At 45.6% G+C, this 16,672-nt stretch overlaps 2 protein-coding genes across 4 annotated transcripts; both read right to left on the bottom strand.

The window, feature by feature from the left end:
• Positions 1 to 54: 54 nt before the first annotated feature.
• Positions 55 to 8,017, bottom strand: atf6b (activating transcription factor 6 beta). 2 transcript variants are annotated; one of them, XM_057020505.1, is made up of 17 exons: positions 7,687 to 8,017; positions 7,118 to 7,197; positions 6,774 to 6,855; positions 6,531 to 6,590; positions 6,381 to 6,460; positions 5,944 to 6,121; positions 5,567 to 5,731; positions 5,315 to 5,487; positions 4,435 to 4,620; positions 3,462 to 3,535; positions 2,885 to 3,064; positions 2,598 to 2,705; positions 2,289 to 2,388; positions 2,123 to 2,190; positions 1,771 to 1,870; positions 1,535 to 1,619; positions 55 to 1,447 (listed from the first exon to the last, which is right to left on the bottom strand). In XM_057020505.1, the coding sequence occupies exons 1-17, from the start codon at positions 7,757 to 7,759 to the stop codon at positions 1,164 to 1,166; spliced, it is 2,076 nt and encodes a 691-aa protein (XP_056876485.1). In that variant the 5' UTR covers positions 7,760 to 8,017; the 3' UTR covers positions 55 to 1,163. The 2 variants fall into 2 exon arrangements, with proteins under 2 accessions (XP_056876485.1, XP_056876483.1); XM_057020503.1 differs by having other exon boundaries at positions 3,462 to 3,544; positions 4,441 to 4,620.
• Positions 8,018 to 8,939: 922 nt separating this feature from the next.
• On the bottom strand, positions 8,940 to 16,671 carry vps52 (VPS52 subunit of GARP complex). Of its 2 annotated transcripts, XR_008947946.1 has the most exons (21): positions 16,372 to 16,671; positions 15,940 to 16,021; positions 15,604 to 15,656; positions 15,424 to 15,499; positions 15,002 to 15,069; positions 14,574 to 14,749; positions 14,344 to 14,494; positions 13,161 to 13,261; positions 12,880 to 13,012; positions 12,487 to 12,544; positions 12,018 to 12,151; positions 11,735 to 11,890; positions 11,068 to 11,186; positions 10,876 to 10,999; positions 10,715 to 10,810; positions 10,450 to 10,557; positions 10,305 to 10,370; positions 10,081 to 10,192; positions 9,791 to 9,909; positions 9,285 to 9,526; positions 8,940 to 9,092 (listed from the first exon to the last, which is right to left on the bottom strand). XR_008947946.1 is itself a non-coding variant. In XM_057020502.1 (20 exons), exons 1-20 carry the CDS (start codon positions 16,459 to 16,461, stop codon positions 9,380 to 9,382), a joined length of 2,169 nt encoding a protein of 722 aa, XP_056876482.1. In that variant the 5' UTR covers positions 16,462 to 16,671; the 3' UTR covers positions 8,940 to 9,379. The 2 variants fall into 2 exon arrangements, 1 of the variants encoding a protein (XP_056876482.1); XM_057020502.1 differs by having other exon boundaries at positions 8,940 to 9,526.
• Between the last annotated feature and the right edge of the window lies 1 nt (position 16,672).

Below are 16,672 nucleotides of genomic sequence, written 5' to 3'. Positions count from 1 at the left end.
TCTGTGTTTATTTCATTTATGCCAACTGAACAATTCCTATACAAACAAAAGGCATCATTTTGTAGAAGATTTATTTACAAAGATTTATTTACATTATTTTACCTTCAGAAGAAAGACCAAAAGGAGCAGAGGACATATTTTATATTTACATGGACGTTTGTCCCCATCAGGTTTCCATCAAACAGAACAGCAGCAGGACCAGAATAAAGATTTCTTTTTCATTCAGCTTAAACTGACATCATCACTTACACAAAATGTTCTGAAAGATTTTACAAGTTAATTTGAGTTTCTGGAGTTCTTATAAAACACTAAGGGGAAAATCATTTCTTTGCACTTCCTGATTAAATATTTCTGGACCCGGTAGAGAACCATTAACCAGCCCAGCAGTGCGTCCACAGCGCTGTTATGATCACCAGGCTCACCAGTTTACACCTTCACATTCATTTAAACACAGAAAAGGAGATTCAGTAAAAAACATCAAACTTTACTCACAAAGAAATCAGAACAGAAGATGTGAAAAACTTCATCCACCTGGATCACATGACCCATCTGGACCAGTCACGTGACCGGTGAGCACGTGTGCGTCTGTGTGAGTGAGTATATGTATGTGTGTGAGTTTGAGTGAGTGAATGAATGTCAGTGTTTGAGTGTGTGTGTGTGTGTGTATGTGTGAGAGAGGAAAGAAGAGGCAGCTTGTACCATTTGACTGACTAAAACAAGTTATTTTCTCACAAGCTCCAACTGATTTTGCTTCATTTGTTTTATCTAACCGAAGTCTAATTTATCATCAAAAATCTAATAAAATCTCATTTCCAGTCTGCAAAAATGAAAGCTCATGATATTTTAGGATTTCTTGCGTGGACAGAGTCAAACCGAGCTGATGGACAGCTAGGGTTCACTTTAAGTGCTTGGCCGTGTTTTCAGGAGTTAAAACATCAGATTGCAGTTGGATGAGAGGCGAAATGCTGAAACAGATTTCAAACCTAAGAATAAATAATAAAGTCTGTTTTTGCTTTATACATGTTGACGTGCGGCCTTTTGATACCTACAGCTCAGATGGTTTCGTCTCCAGTAAAAAAGGCTGGATGGTGACCAGCTCACAGCTGCCACCTGCAGGCCTGGAGGAGCAACAGCACACTAAAACTCCCTCCGCCCCCCCACTGTCAGATTCCTTCGGACTGGCTGATCAAATACTCTGCTGTTCGTCGTCTGGTGGGAAAATGCGGCCTCACAGAAGAAGAGGGCGAGGAGGACGATGACGAAGAAGAGGAGCTGTGGTTGCCATGGCGATGCTGGGAGCCGTGATGGGAGGCAGGGTGAGAAGGAGTCGGGTCACGGAGAGATGGTGGGACGGCAGAAGACTTGATGGGAACAATGCGGGTGTCCATGACCTCACAGTCGACCTGCATCATCATCTCATAACCTTGAGAGGAATTGTAGAGACTCTCTGTGGGGGGGTTGGGGGTATTAGAGATGTTTACATGAGCCCTGACACACACAGACACACACACACTCCAAAATCCTTCATACTCACCATTGACAGACATGGCTGGCATCACTAAGGACATTTTGGGCCGGCTGGTTTTGTTATGGGTGATGGCGGGCAGAAGCAGGTGGTCCTGTGGAGAACACATTTTAGCAGGACTTTAGGAGGATTCCAGGTATCTGATACATGTTTATGCTGTTTAATCTAATGTTGGAATGATCATTTGATGGTGGTTTTTAGGAGGAAGATGGTGGAGAACTATGTTACCCTTTAGAAACACATACCCGTCTAAAAGAGACAACGTAAAAGGTATCCTCTCTGCGATCAATAGCATCCAGGAAGTCGGCGTAGGTGACCTCAGGGCCAGGAAGAACCTGCAGCTGACTGTAAAAACATCTGAGATTGATATCTACACACATTGTGAGGAACCAGACAACACAGAGGTGAAAGGAACATAGAGGAACTCTAGAGGAACCCTGGTGGCTCCTGTTTAGGAACCAAATAGCACAAAGTGGGGGACCTTGCCCCATCCCACCCGGTCTGCTGCACACCATGACTACAGCAGGACTGAAGCTTCACAGGCTGGATGAAGGGGAATATAATCAGTCAGGCAGTGGGACAGTTTAATGTAAAGACCTTTCTATGGAGCGGTGAGTCTGGACCGGCAGATATCTGGAGACGTTTGTCTTCCTCAGCTGAGCTTTCTGCCAGAGAAAAATCAGATCAAAAATTCTTCATCAGTCACCTTCTAAAGCTGCATCAACACGCTGGATTTGGAATGAAACTGGACAGAGGACTGAACCTGGGTGATCTTGGCCTTCTTGGCCAGCTTGGGTTTTCCTCCAGATTTCTTCCTGTCAATCTGGTGCCGGTGGACCCAGCCTCTGAGCTCGTCAGCCAGCCTGCAACAGGGACACAAGCCGCCCTTAGTGATGCCGCTGGGACGGACGGACGGACTGATGGAGCGGAGCGCGATGATGTCTGGCTGGATTACACGTTTCATTTGGCAACAATGGCTGTTCTTCACTTCTTTAACGCAGGTTTCAGAACTCCTCCCAACACGTTTGGCGAATAAAAGGAGGGAAAGGATGGAGGAAGAGGAAAAGCTGACCTCAGGGACTCGGAGCGGTTGAACTGTCGGCAGTCTGAGGAGGTGAAGTAACGATCGATGTCCTGCAGCACCAAGTCCTTCATGTCACTCAGCACATCGCTCAGGTTCCTGCAGACAGACGGGAGATCCTTCAGGCTGGTGAGAAACCGTCAGTCCCACCATGTGAGCCACTGAAGCAGCAGGGTTCTGGGGTCAGTCCACTGTTACATTTAACCTCCCGCCCACACCAGTGGAGGTTGTTGGTTTGATCCCAGACACATAGTTACATTCAGGTTGGCTGGACTCACCTGAACTGGTAGGACTCAGGAAGCTCCTCTGCTCCTTCCTCCTCTGTCTCCGACTTCTCCTCCCTGTCTGGAGGTGCCACAGTCTCCTCCTGCTGCTGCTGCTGCTCAATCTCCAGCAGATGGCGCCCCGTATATGACACGATACCTTCCTGTAAGTCTGTCAGTCTCCTGTCTGAGATGCTGAGGAAGCAACCAGGACACGGCAGGCTTTCACAAACAATCATTTAGACTTTTAAATGAACGGCTCAGAAACTGAACCCATGGTAGAATTCAAAGAGCTCCTGGGTCTACTGCGTTTATTGGGTATTACAATTGAATGTGTGGCAACTCCTCATGACCCTCAGAGCAAAGGAGAAAGTGAAAACTCTTGAGCGCAGCAGCCAACATCTGGCATGTAAACATCCAGTCTAACATTATGTAATGAAATGAACATAAAGAGAAGAACGAGGGTGTCTGTGCCAAATTTCTGTAGAAACCAATTAGCATGACGAAGAGGAAGTAACAGCAAAAATAATGTATGGATCTACTAGAGTTGAGGTCATCGTGAACACAGAAGAAAGAGTCTTTTAAGGAATACCTCACAGGTCCAAAGCTGAAGGTCATGAACAGCAGGATGGCCATGACACACACCGTCCTCTTGTTGTTTATTGAGTCGCTGCCCTAAAAACACAAAAAAAGCAGTAATTATACCGTTAATCCAGCTGGAGGTGTTTGCAGGTTCCAGCTGATGATGTAGAACCCAAACCATCAGGTCAGAGGAACCGCCTCTACAAGGCTCTAGAAGGCTCCAGAGCTTTTGGAACATTAAAGACTCTCCAGAACCGACTGTCCAGCCACACAGAGCGAATGACGGTCTGGCTGAAAGAGAACTAACTGGTTACTGGTTGAGCTTCTGAGATCACGCGTACAGATGGAAGAAGGTTGCAGAGGGTCCCCCATCGGGGCACCAGTCTGAACTTCAGAAGACAGTAACCAGAGAGAAGCTCGAGAGAAAAGTGTAAAAAAAAGCCCCACGCAGTGTCTGAGGGACAACTGTTGCAGAGAAGACCAGCCAGAACCATGATTGGAGCCCAGTCAAGCATCTGTGGTCTCCATCCAACCTTCCAGAGCTGGAGAGTGCCTGCAGAGGTCAGAACAGCCTCAAATCCAGATGTTCAACATTAGTGGGATCATACCATGAAGACTGGAGTCTCTCAGTGATGCCAGAGTCCGAATACTGATGTCTTCTTGTTTAATACATTTGTTTTTTGTTCATCCTTCTGGAGAACTGAGTGACAGATGATCTGATGTTTTTCCCCTCAATTTTAAGGCCGCAAAAATTAAATCTGGTGATCACCAAAATGTTCTAGCTACTCCCACCTCTTGGCCCATCATGTAGCGACCCACAATATTCTCGAGAGAGCCCTCAGCCTTGCTAACCTGAGGGTTGGGGTTGATCCTTGCACCACCATGGTGGTGCTGGTGGGCCCACGTATTGAGTTATAGATCAGAATTGTAAATATGGACACAGGAGGCTGCAGCTGTAGGTTGTGTGGCTGAAACGGACAAAGTCTCACCTCTTTCCCAGCCAGTCTCTGCCTCAGGTCGTGGTTCTCCCTCCGCAGCCGCTCATTCTCCTGCTGGGCCTCCCTGAGCTGGGCTTCCAGGTTCTGCAGGTACTCTTTCTTCTTCTTTCTTGACTGACAGGCTGACTCACGGTTTTTTATCATTCTCTGCTGTCGCTTCAGTACCTTCATCTGCAGAGAGAATGGAAACAATTCCAGTCAGGACTGTGGATGTACTTTGGTAACAGAAGCAAGCAACCTCCCACCGTCCCACTGTGCTAAATACAATGCAGACAAAATTACAGATGAAATATTCCCTTTACATTTTAAACAAAACATTATTTCTGACAGGTTCCTTGGCTGCCACTGCTCCTCTAAGGTCTGTTCCTTCAGCTGGAGATGGTCCAAGGTGGATCTGAGGTGTGTTTAGGATCGTCACCATCCACAGAAGCCGTCTTCTTTTCTTCTTCCTTTGCTCACAGCAGCCAAAGAGTTCTAGGAGAACCTCCTGGTTCCACAGCACTGGTCTCTAAAGCCCATCAGACTTGTCTGGATGTTCTTTATCAAACTTCTGCGGCTGATTGTTGTGGTGAGGATGCAGGAGAGATGCGGCCTTAAAGCGTCCTGGACACATGACTAAGCAGGTTGATCCTCAGGCCAGGATGCTACACAGGGGAGCATTTTTAGGTGTGTCCAGCCAGGAGGAAACCCTGATGATGACCCAGGACCTGTTAAAGGAATTACAACGCACAGCTCTCCCTGTTTTCCTAGAGGAACTGGAGGAGATAGCGTGAAGATGATGATCTGTGGCTGCTACACATGTGTAGACAAACGGCTAAAGGTTTAAAATGACAACCCAGCTGGATAAATTCTCCAGGAAACTCACATCAATGTCACTGGAGCCGTTGCTGATTGAGGTCTTTACCATTGCGGGGACAATGGGCTTGCTTGCAGACGGGGACGTGGTGCCAGAGCAGTGCTGGGGCATGCTGGGAGAGACCGGCTCCATTTTGACAATGGCTGGAGCTGAACCGAGGCAGACCGACTGGGACAAGACAACTGCGAGATGGCGATACGCCTGTTCAGGTTAGGGTTCAAGCAAAGAACAAACGGCTCACGAATGAATGAAAGAGCTTACCGGGTTGGCTCTGTTCCATGGGGTGCAGACCCTGCAGGATGAGGGTCTTAGCTGCCGCAGGGGTCTGGGTGACAGGGAGGGAGGCAACACACACTGGTCTGGGTTGGATGGGGGGTTTGGTACTCAGAATTGTGTTTGCCTTCAACGTGGCGGAACTTGGCAGAACTTAAGGAGGAAAAAATCAAGAATTCAATCAAACCAAAGGATCTTATTCATCAAATGGAGGCAAATGTGTTCAGGCACAGCACAGTTTGCAAGTGCGAGTGTGCCCTTGAAAATGACCTACAAAGCACTTATAGGCCAAACTGCACCATATCAATAACAAGGTGATTAAAATTGAAGATTAAAGGAATTTTGATGCGTTTGGATGGACTAACCTCCAGCCTGGGTCTGGACCCCGCTGAGGATCGGTGAGATTCGTGTCGGTAGCTCTGCTCTCTGAGGCGAAGGGACGGACGTTGTAGCAATGGTGACCTCCATGGCCCCCAGTGGAGGTGACAACACATCTCCATACATATAAGGTGGAGTTGGGGGATTTTCACTTTTAACAATGATCTGGACAGAAGAGGCAAACGGGGACAATGCTGACCTACGTACAGAGTTCCCACTACACACTTAGAAAAGGAGGATATACAGGAGTCAGCAATACAAACACCACATCGTCAAGGCAGCATTTCCTTGTCCAATTTTTGTTTTACTACTTAGAAGTTTTTGAGTATTTTGTCTGACTGGGAGGAAAATTGATATTCAAGATAGAGATGACTGAATGTGAACCAAGAATGTAGGACACAAACATTACTTCCAGCTTGTTCACCTGTGAGTCTGGAGCAGAGACCGAGCAATCAGACCCCGAGGAGGATGATGGAGAAGCTGGTTCTGCTTTCACCTGAAACACTGAAACAAAGACATTAACTACCGAACAACAGACACAATTCTGGTTCTGATGGCTGATTACAGGACTTACACATCTCCATTGGCAGGGGCTGTGTAATGGTCATTTCACTTGTTGATACCTGATTATCCCCTTCAAGAAAAAATATGGACAATAACAAAGTCATGTGGTTGTCAACCAAGCAGAGGTTCACTGTTGTCTGATCTACCACAAAGGCACATATAAAAATATAGAACTAATGACAACATTGTTCCGATCTCTTGATTTTTACATCAAGAAAAAAGAAATCATTGAGCAAAAAAATCCGAGACTCACCTGTAAGTGGGTTGTCACCTAGGTGTTGCCATGGTGAAGTGGGGTTGTCAGGATCAAGTGTAAGAACAAGGTCGTTCTCAAACTGGGACAAAGAGAAAAGTGAAGAAAATTAAAAAGTCATTACCATCCCTTTTTCATTGGCAAAAACCCCACTTAAAGCCACTCACTATCAGACTTGAAAGACATTGGCAAGAGACAAAAATTTGACAGGGTTGTTTCAATACTAAAGGCAAATGTGTTTAATGCAGGGCTTAAATTGGCCCACTTACACCTGAGCAGACTGTGATCAATCAGGCTGCAGCATCCCTGTCAGAAGAATGAGGCTGTTGTTGTTGTTAACTTACCAGCGGCTCATATTTCAGGCCCCGGCAGGCATCTCTGTCCTCCCCCTCATCGAGGCTTTCACACTGGTACAGACAGGCATCTGAGCAGAAACAGCATATCAGCACCCCCCAGCAAAGCTGCCCCACACCGTTGCCCTGCTGCCTTCAATGCTCCACATCAGTGTCCACATTTATCACCATAAAAAGGAAGCGTTTGGACAATGTTCAGCTGTATAAGATGTGTATTTAGGTAGTGTATGACTGGCACCTCTGAAAGATCACAATAATAATAATAATAGCAAAAGCGTGAGAAAACGAAAGTGATCCAAATGTTGACAGATTTCGTTTTCAGGTGTAATAACAATAATACTTGATGTTATACCAAACGCATTTTGGGTTTCTGTTGCTCACTGTAAGCAGATAAATGGGGACTATAAAGCTGCTCTATCTGCTTGTGCGGAAGAGCTCTGCAGCACCGAGCGCTCATCTCCGGACACCAAAAACACTCCGCGTCCTGCATCACCCCCGCCCGCTTTCCCATCGTTACGACACGCTGATTTTGTAAACTAATCTTTCAAGTGTTAACTCACCCCAATCTTCGCTCGTCAGGAGATTATCAGCGAAGAACCGACTGTCCAAATCAGAGAGTAAATCCGTACTCATCGCCACAAAGGCGCCGTGTTTGGAGCAGGGGCGCAGTCAGCGACGTGATAACAACTAAAAGGCTCACAGGCTGACTCTAATTGGCAGATTTATCATTCAGCTACCTTATCGTCTTGTTGCTTCCTGATATGACATCAAAGTGATCAGAGAGCGACGTTACCGCGGACGCAGGTGGGCTAGTTTCATTCAACTTTATCTCTGGATAGTCTATCAATTTTTGCTCGTGCTTTGCGGAAGACTGACAAGTCAACACGTTTCCGTGGTGGTACCGCCCATTTCGGCGAGGCAGCCAATCACCGCAAAGATTGCGGTGATTGACGGTGCATAGGCCAATGATATACGTCAGGGTATGCGAGCCGGAGATAAATGGACCTATCAGTGGCGCAGACCCACAGTGGTTTAAATGCTGATTTGGACCAATCGAATGAGAATGTTTTGATGGACTGGCCAGACGACCAATCAGAATCAGGCTCTTTGAGGCCAGCGTTAAATTGATAGTTGCCATTGTTTTTAAGTCTTTGTGTTGCATTGATAGTAAAAACTATCGCAGCGCAAAACCTACGTTATCCCATAAATAATGTGATTTTTCTCAAGAGGAGAAACAGGTTTATATTTGCCCGTCACAAGTCTGTCGGTCCTGTTTTTTCCGTGTCGGACTTCCGGGTTGAGATGTTACATAACTCCCGTGACTGACTGAGCCGAGAGCAAACTTTGTTATTTTGGAAAATATCGGTGCTCGTTGTGCCCTTGTGTCACATTTTATACAAAAGTTTAATCAAATGTATGTTTCGAATCAATTCAGACAAAAGATTGCAGCATTCTCTTCTCTCCGAACATTTGACAGACATATCACAACCTCATTAGATATACTTCCGTGGCCCATTATGGCGTAAAAACAAGAGACCTACTTGTTAAAGACTGTATATAGTCGTAGTTCATTTAAATAATCTGCATAGTCTTCAGATAGGAATAAATATACTCAAGCAACTATGTAATTAATTAACATTAGAGTAAATTAAGTGTAGAAGAATTAGGTAAGACACTGACTGGTTTAGAGACTGAGGACCAGGAAGTAGAGAAAAAGATGTTTAGGTTCTCTGGGAGGAACCAGAATGGAGAGGATCATGAATGAGTCCATCAGAGGAACAGCACATGTCCAAGAACTAAAGGATCAGCTTGGTCAAATTCCAAACATTTATTAAATACTTGTCTGTCCATCAACTGTTGAATCCTAGAGGAGTCCCACTCCCACTGGAGACAGGTCTGACCTCAGCCCAGTCATCCGAACCATGTGGGACAGCGGCTGTCCTTGTCTTCTTTATGCACCGTCCAACTACTCAACAACACAAGTTCACAGGCTTTCAGATTGAACAGTACAAAGGTAACCTGGCAAGACATGTTTGGTCAAAGTGAAGATGATGAGGATATAATGACATTTATTCCTTAATGGCCTTCTTCAGGCTGCCAGCATGGGAAAACAAGAGTAAATATTGTAGTTTAAGATTTCAATTCCACATTTTCTTACAGATATCAACGTTCTTCCATTTCAAGTGTGTGATGTTCTTCATGGTTACTGTCTGAACTCTGATCATTGATAAACACAGAGCCACTCTTGCTGCATTAGAAGTTGGGCTTGTGCTTCTTCACCTCCACCATGAGGTGATGGAGGTTGATGAGCTCTGAGCGGACTGCCAGGCTGCGGAACGCGGGCTGGTTCAAGATCTTGTGGAACCCATGGTAGTACTGGATCAACTGGGTTAATGCTCCCTGTAACAAGAGCAAGAACAGGAAGCTGCTGGAATCATGTTGCCAAAAACAAATAGTCCTGAAATCTACTCAGCACTGCAGAGAGGGAGAAGAGGCACGACATGTGAAGGTCTGACATGGCTTCAGTTGAGGCTTCCTCATCTTAAACCTGAGATGTTTCTTTCAGGTACTTGAGTTTGTCTAAGATATCTTACTTAAAAAAAAAAAAAAAAAACGGTTCACCACTGACGCTGACAGCAGGGACACTCGTGTCCACCCTCTCACCTGGATGATGCTGGTTCCATTTTTGAAGTTTGTGAAGGACCTCATGACATCCCGACTCATTGCTTCCACTGACTGTTTCCATGTAGCCGAAAAGCCTCGAACCAGCTGAGTGATACGAGCTGCAGTGAAGGAAGAAAGTGACTAGAAGCTTGACTTCTATGTTCTTTTGATGACATCATTGGCCACATCATAGAAAAGGTTGGGGTACGGTGTCAATATGTGAACCAGTCTGGCACTGGTTTACCTTCCACCTGCATGTGCAGGCGGCACCACAACCAGACTCTTCTCACCTTCCTCGCTCTTCAGGCGGTCCAAGTGGCCTTTCTCCATCAAAGCCTCGGCCTCCTTCACAAATGCAATCATCCCTCCAAAAGGAGAGGACAGAATCTCTTCGATGAACTCCTGGACAGAAAGATAGAGGACTAAATGACAAACGTACGCTAGTAATGCCGAGTTTGATGGAACAAAGAGGTCGAGATGTAAAGCTGAGCACAGGACGCAGCAGGTTCCTTACCTGAGTCCTGGCCAGCAGGAGCTGCTGGAAACCCTCCACCTCTTTGCTGTCATCTGCTGCTCTCTCCTGGATAAATAATCACCAGTCAGGGATGAAGCCACGTCCAAGAAGGGAGCTTCACAGGTAGAACAATTAGTGAGCTCACCATGAGGACGCTGAGCATCATGTCATAGTTGTTGATGAGGAAGACGAGCTGATCTCTCCGGGAGGGGAACTCGGCTGCCATCTTCAGCACAAAATTTTCCACCTCCACCTGGAAACATTCACCCAGCAAATGTACAGTCGTAAGAGGCCACGAGTCTTTAAATAATACCGAGTGAGGGTGCGTATGTGGGTTCGGGGAGGGGTTCCTGGTGTCAGCGCTGATGGATTCTGTCATGGGCCACCACTGGATGTGAGTGTTGGTGTACCTGCAGCTGTCCCAGCAGAAGGTTGGTCCTCTCATTGGGAAACGTTTGGTTGATGCTGACAATTGCAGATGAGAACTCAGCATAACGACGGGTGATCTGAAATCAGCAAACACGTATGTAGACACACTCCTCTCGACCATAGAAGCTACATGGAAACCTACATAGTGCGGTCTGGTGTCCAGTACTCCCAGTTTCTGGGGGTCAGTGTTCCGGATACTGTGAATGTTCATCTCCAGGATGAGTTCAAACCTCGGCCACAGCATCTCCAGCACGGCCTCCCAGTACCTGAGCAACACACACGTCTTTATCTTTGATCTTGCCACCCATCGGCCCAGAGCTACTGACTGACTGACTTGTTGAGGGCAGGGATGTCCCTCTTGGTGGTGATGGCTCTGAAGCGCAGGATGATGTGGATGCACAAGAAGACGGCGATGCTGTCGTAGCAGTCGGACACGTAGGTGGACATGCTCTTCTGCACACACAGCAGCACAGTCACAGCGTTTACAGCGTAGAGAGGGCAGCGCTTCACAACAAGATCCACAGAATGACCTCCAGCACTCGTACATATGTACCGTCATTTCCGGACTATAAGCCGCTACTTTTTTCCTATACTTTAAACACTGCGGCTTATACGGGATACCTACGGCTTAAAATCCGGTGCGGCTTGTATAAGTAAAAAATGATTTTCTTTCTAAAATTAGATTATGCGGCTTATAATCAGGTGCGCTCTATAGTCCGGAAATTACGGTATATACATGTAGATGAATATAATCTCCAAAAGTTTTAATCCTGACAAACTCCTCGAACTGAAGTAGAAAACCAATTTAAAACTGCTGCTTTATCTCCAGTTAGCAACTTTACTCTCTTCAGTCTGTCAATGAATCTATTGATTTATAATGTTGCAGAGCTTTAATTCAATTACATTTTGTAAACAACTATCGTTTCCATGACAACAGGCGTATCCCACCAGTGTGTGTATGTGGTTTCTTGTGAACATTTGAGGTGAAATTCTCTTCATACCAGAAACATGCTGAGAGTTTTTCCCATGATGCTGTTGAAGAGGTCGAGGGCCGAGTTTCCAACCACCATGAAGAAGTCAGACAGGAAAAGGAACTCTCTGCACCCGTTGTCGAGCAGAGCGTAGTGCTGGCTGCGGAACAGCGTTTCATACGGATACTGTAGGGAGAGAAGAGCAGGACGGGGCTGTGAAGAGCTGAATCTAGAGGTCTCCATTATTTGTGGCAGCACCGCCCTGGGGCTCATGCTTCTGCTGCTCTGCGAGGGTCAAACATGCTAACCCTACCCTGCTGTCTCCTCTTTGAGCCGTATGAGGCACCAGGATGGGGCCTTCTAGTTCGGCAGGACTTAATATGGCCCCCCTCTGGCCTAAGGTGAAGATGGTGTTCCTGCTCTTCAGAGATGGTTTGGAGAAAAAGCCTTCAAAAAGGGCACAAGCAGCGATTGGGTGACTACTTCCATGAAGTCCTGACATTACTGTCCTGAGGTGTTGAGGACTGACTGTCCTCTGCTGGTGGCGCAGCCTGATTTACAGCAGATACATGACTGACAGTAATAACATGATTTATTAAAGTCAGATTCTATACAGGACATACCTGTAGTCTAAATCTGGAGTATATGAGGCAATAAGTGCTGAGATCTGACACCTATATAAACACGTTTGATGGCCCTAACCCATGGGGCCACAGGTGTCCCTCACAACGATCTAGAAGCTTCTCAAGACTGGACTTTAACCCAGATGAGAGTGGCTTTACCTTTTTTGGCCGTGTCTTCCACTCCCATCAAGTCATCTTTGTCTGCAACGTCCTCATACTGCAAAAATGTCCAATCACATACGTCCACATCAGCACAGAACAAACATGTCAAATGATGGAGCAGGCTGGTAACATCAGGCTAGCTACCCGCCGAATGGCTGCATTATCAAACTGCATTATCTGCACATTCTTTAGGTGCACGTCCACATTTCCAGAGTCTATTGATAAATGAGCTCCTACTTTATGAGCACACTAGGAAGACAAAAACAAAGCTCTACCCTTAAGATGCCAGGTTCAACTTCTATCCAAAAGAGACAGTAAATCCAACAGAACAGAAAAGCTCCACTTGATTTCAGTGGAAATCAAGTTGAAACCACTGAGGTGACCACTGACCTGCACTTTGAGCAATCTGCTGCTGTACGACTTGAAGTAGCTGCAGTAAATCTTGCTCATGGTGTCCACGTACTCATCCCTGATTTCCTTTGCCACGGTCCTCTCATTGGCCAACAGAAACTGGTAGAAGAATCTAGGTGGACAAGGTGCTTCTGTTCAATCCAGCCTTCCAGGATGTAGACTTGGGTCTGATCATATCAATGCCCACAGCTAGAAGAGTCATGAACCCTGATCCTGAACCCAGCCCTGACCCTGTCCTTGACCCTGTCCTGGCCACTCACCTGTATTTGAGCAGTGTATTCTGTGGGATCTGATAGTTGGTCATTGGCTTCCTGAAGGAGTAGATCTTCTGCAGAATGAATTCACGAATCTTTGACACGGCCTGTGGACAAACCCACCATCAGAATCACATGCACCATAAAGAAACCCCTCCATCAGTGTCCCCTCCCCATCAATCACCTCCAGTAACTAAAGCTCAACGAGACGGAGCTGACTGAAGAGTTCAAACTTGAAACTAATTCGAAGGTTCATGTATACGAACATTAATTATATTTGACCAACATGGAACATATAAATTCTTTGGTCACCAGCAGAACTGTTAACAAATGTGTCAGAGCAGCAAATCCTCTTTCTGCTTGATCTCCCCTTCTCTTCCTCCTTTACCCATCTGTCCAACAGCAGGAGACACACAGTTGTCTTCATATGGTCTCACAGGGTGAAAACCAAACCATCAGGACAGAGGAACTGCCTCCTGAGCTCACAGGCAGGGGTGTAGGGAGGCACAGAAGAATACCAAAATTTCTGTTACACAGAAGGTTTAAAAGAGCCGAGCGGCCTCCATCCAAGTTTCAAATGACTATTTCCAGAGCAGACCAAAGCACCCAGCGCTTGCAAATAAAGGTGTTTTCAGACAGTTAGCACCTAGGTTCTCAGGTCTGATGAAACCAGGATTGACTTTTCTGGCCTTAATTCAAAGTGCCCCGTTTAGAGGAAATGAGGAGCCCCAACCCACCACCTGCTCAGCCCCATCTCCACAAGGAAGCGTGGTGGAGGCATCATGCAGTGGGCTGTGTTCAGCCGCTGGGCAAGGGAGAGTGGATCACGGTTAAGGAAAGGCCAAGTTCTTAGTCCAAAGCTGCTCCAGAGCACTCAGGACCACAGACTGGGTCACCTACCAAGACGACATCAAACATCTGTGGACAGACCTGAAAATATCTGGTCTGATGAGCTGGAGAAGGTCAGAACATCCTCAAATCCTCAACGTTAGCAGCATCATACCAAGTAGACCTGAGACTGGCACTAATGCTGGAGAGTCTGAATATTTTCTTTTGTAACACATTTGAGGCAACTGAATAAAACCACATGAGGGAATAATTTTGGTTTTATCATTAGGTTGCTACAACAAGTCTGAAGCTTCACTTAGTTGATTAGTCCATCTGGATAAATCTGTAGAATATCAATCACCTTGAGTTTAAGTCGGTCAACAATGTCCTGAATGTCAGAGCAGGCTAAAGTCTCCCGGAAGCTCAACTCCTTGGCAAAGTTGATTTTGCTGTTGAGCTCGTGCAGCTGCTCCAGGAACTCTTGATCTGTAACAGGACTGTCTAGGATGGTGCTGCAAAGATGTGCAACCAGCAAATGAACACATTTACCTCCCTGTAATACAGTTCAGCTCATTTTCCAGTCACATTTACCAGATCATGGCTCCAGGTACCACCAGTTCATCTACCAGCTGACTGAGGTGGCTGCGTACAGCCTGCCTATTCTTCAGCCGGACATTCATGCTGACAGACTGCTGCTGCAGAGTCTGGATCTCACTGCTGATGGAGGACAGGTCACTCTGGAAGCCACTCAGCATGCCCTCCATTCGCTGTAAAAATCAATCACACATTACTGACATCAGTATCTCTTGGAGGCTGGAGGCGCTGAGTGAAACTGCAGGAGTTTTTGGGCTGAATGTTAAGTTCAACCACCAAGTTAATTATCATTTCAGCTACTTTCTGATGTGACTGAATTGCATGGTCTCCCAAGAGTGGCAGTATTGTCAAGCAGATTTGTGATGCATCACGTCGGTCGCGCCAGAATCGCGGGTGTTAATCAAGAGATGGGTTGTCTTTCTTACCTCCAATATGGAGTCACAGGCGGTGATCTGATTGTGCAGAGAAGCAATGTTCTGACTCTCCTTGATGTCTGGCATGTCAACAATCAGGGAGTCTACAACTTTCATTATCAATCTGTTTCCTTACATTATCCCATCCATTCACCGTATATTGCACAGTTTAAACCTCTGAGATTCAGCGTTTAAAGTTGGGGGGGAATGGCCAGAATTAAATGGTTTTGCCTGGCATTTTTAAACAAACACTGGTTCTAATGGGACCAGAACAATTACATTCTCACTAAATGCTACAAAATCCAAATTAGTTAACTAAAAGTGTGTGAAAAAGTGTTCTAATATAAGAAAAGTATAAAAGTATCAAAACTCTTGAGTCCAATTCTCTTAACTGCAGCCATTTACATCATTCAAACTTTGAGCAGGAGGGATACAGTCTTTGATGGATGCCTGTTCAATCCTGTGCAGTTCTGACTCCACCTGTTTGGAGTACTGACGGAGATCAACCCCCTAAAACAGAAATGGGAGTTAAACTGTGCACTACCATTCCATTGCTGCAACACTGCAGTGAACATAGTTTTGCTCATATCAATATCGCAGGGTGGGTTTCTCACTGTTCTCAGGGCCTCCTTCACAAGGTCATCTTCCAGGTTGGCTTGAATGTGAACTGCAAAAGACGGTGAACTGTTTATTATTGCAAAGTTAATCCCCTATAACACATGGCCTTCATATGACCAGAGACTAATTAGAACTTTAGATGGAAACATTATATGGTCTGGAGGCAGGAGCTCAATTAACCGGGCAAATAAGCCATAGACACAAGAATATTACATCAACACCGACATACTGGAACGACAACAACGATTGAGGGGTTTTCTTACTGATTACACTGTGGTAAATATATAAAATGGATTATTCTCATGTTATTCATAATTAAAAATGTGACCTACTGTCCACTTCATCCAGAATGAACTCGTCGGTGGTGAGATCCAGTTCTTCCAGATTAATATTATCGATGTCTCCAGTAGTTTTCTACAAGAACACCAAACAGGCACTTTAGAGGATCAATTTTTTAACATCGACTAGAGCAACACGGTTTTTAGCGTGATCTGGTCCCCAGGATGAATTCAAGGAACAATAAACCCGATACACATCTAATATAATTGGGTTGTGTTCGCGACTAGCAAACAACATATATTACTCAAATTATGGACACACTATAATATGCAACGTCTATGCCATGACAGCTAGCTTGCTGCTGTTTTGTTTATCGTTCAGAGGTAATATGGTTACATACATACACTGAATCAGAAATGCAAGAGCACATAAGTCATACACCGGTTAACTTTTCTCGACAAACCGAGAATAAAATCAAACCTTACCTCATCTTGCAAGTAGGCCATGGCCACGTCTGTGTAGTTACCAGCTGTTTTTCCAGCAGGGCCAATTTCAAAAGTGGTCTTTGCTGCCATTGCGGTGGATTTATGCTAATGAGAAATATTACTGTTGCAAAGTTCCCATTTGAGTCCGAAAACTTCAAGGATTTTAGAAACCGTAGATCAGCATTCTATGAAAATTGGATTTCAAGTCGTATTTGTACATATATCCCCCTTTATTTTCGTGACAATTTCAGCCATTTCTTCCTTTGAACTTCCTGGTTGACGGACAGATTACATCGACGGA

This window comes from Takifugu flavidus, chromosome 21 (genome assembly GCF_003711565.1).
Source record: "Takifugu flavidus isolate HTHZ2018 chromosome 21, ASM371156v2, whole genome shotgun sequence".
NCBI classification, from domain to species: domain Eukaryota; kingdom Metazoa; phylum Chordata; class Actinopteri; order Tetraodontiformes; family Tetraodontidae; genus Takifugu; species Takifugu flavidus.
The sequence above is the reverse complement of the archived record's forward strand: the minus strand, read 5'-3'. Positions and strand labels throughout refer to the sequence as shown.

Excerpts from the sequence above, each read along its gene's own strand:
- atf6b (XM_057020503.1), bottom strand. The coding sequence starts at position 7,759 with ATGAGTACGGATTTACTCTCTGATTTGGACAGTCGGTTCTTCGCTGAT. Across the intron at positions 7,198-7,686 it reads CCTGACGAGCGAAGATTGGG|ATGCCTGTCTGTACCAGTGT; the intron begins GTGAGTTAACAC and ends GTTTCTGCTCAG. Across the intron at positions 1,620-1,770 it reads ACGTTGTCTCTTTTAGACGG|GACCACCTGCTTCTGCCCGC; the intron begins GTATGTGTTTCT and ends TGTTCTCCACAG.
- vps52 (XM_057020502.1), bottom strand. The coding sequence starts at position 16,461 with ATGGCAGCAAAGACCACTTTTGAAATTGGCCCTGCTGGAAAAACAGCT. Across the intron at positions 15,657-15,939 it reads CATTCTGGATGAAGTGGACA|TTCACATTCAAGCCAACCTG; the intron begins GTAGGTCACATT and ends CGTCTTTTGCAG. Across the intron at positions 11,000-11,067 it reads GACATCCCTGCCCTCAACAA|GTACTGGGAGGCCGTGCTGG; the intron begins GTCAGTCAGTCA and ends TGTGTTGCTCAG.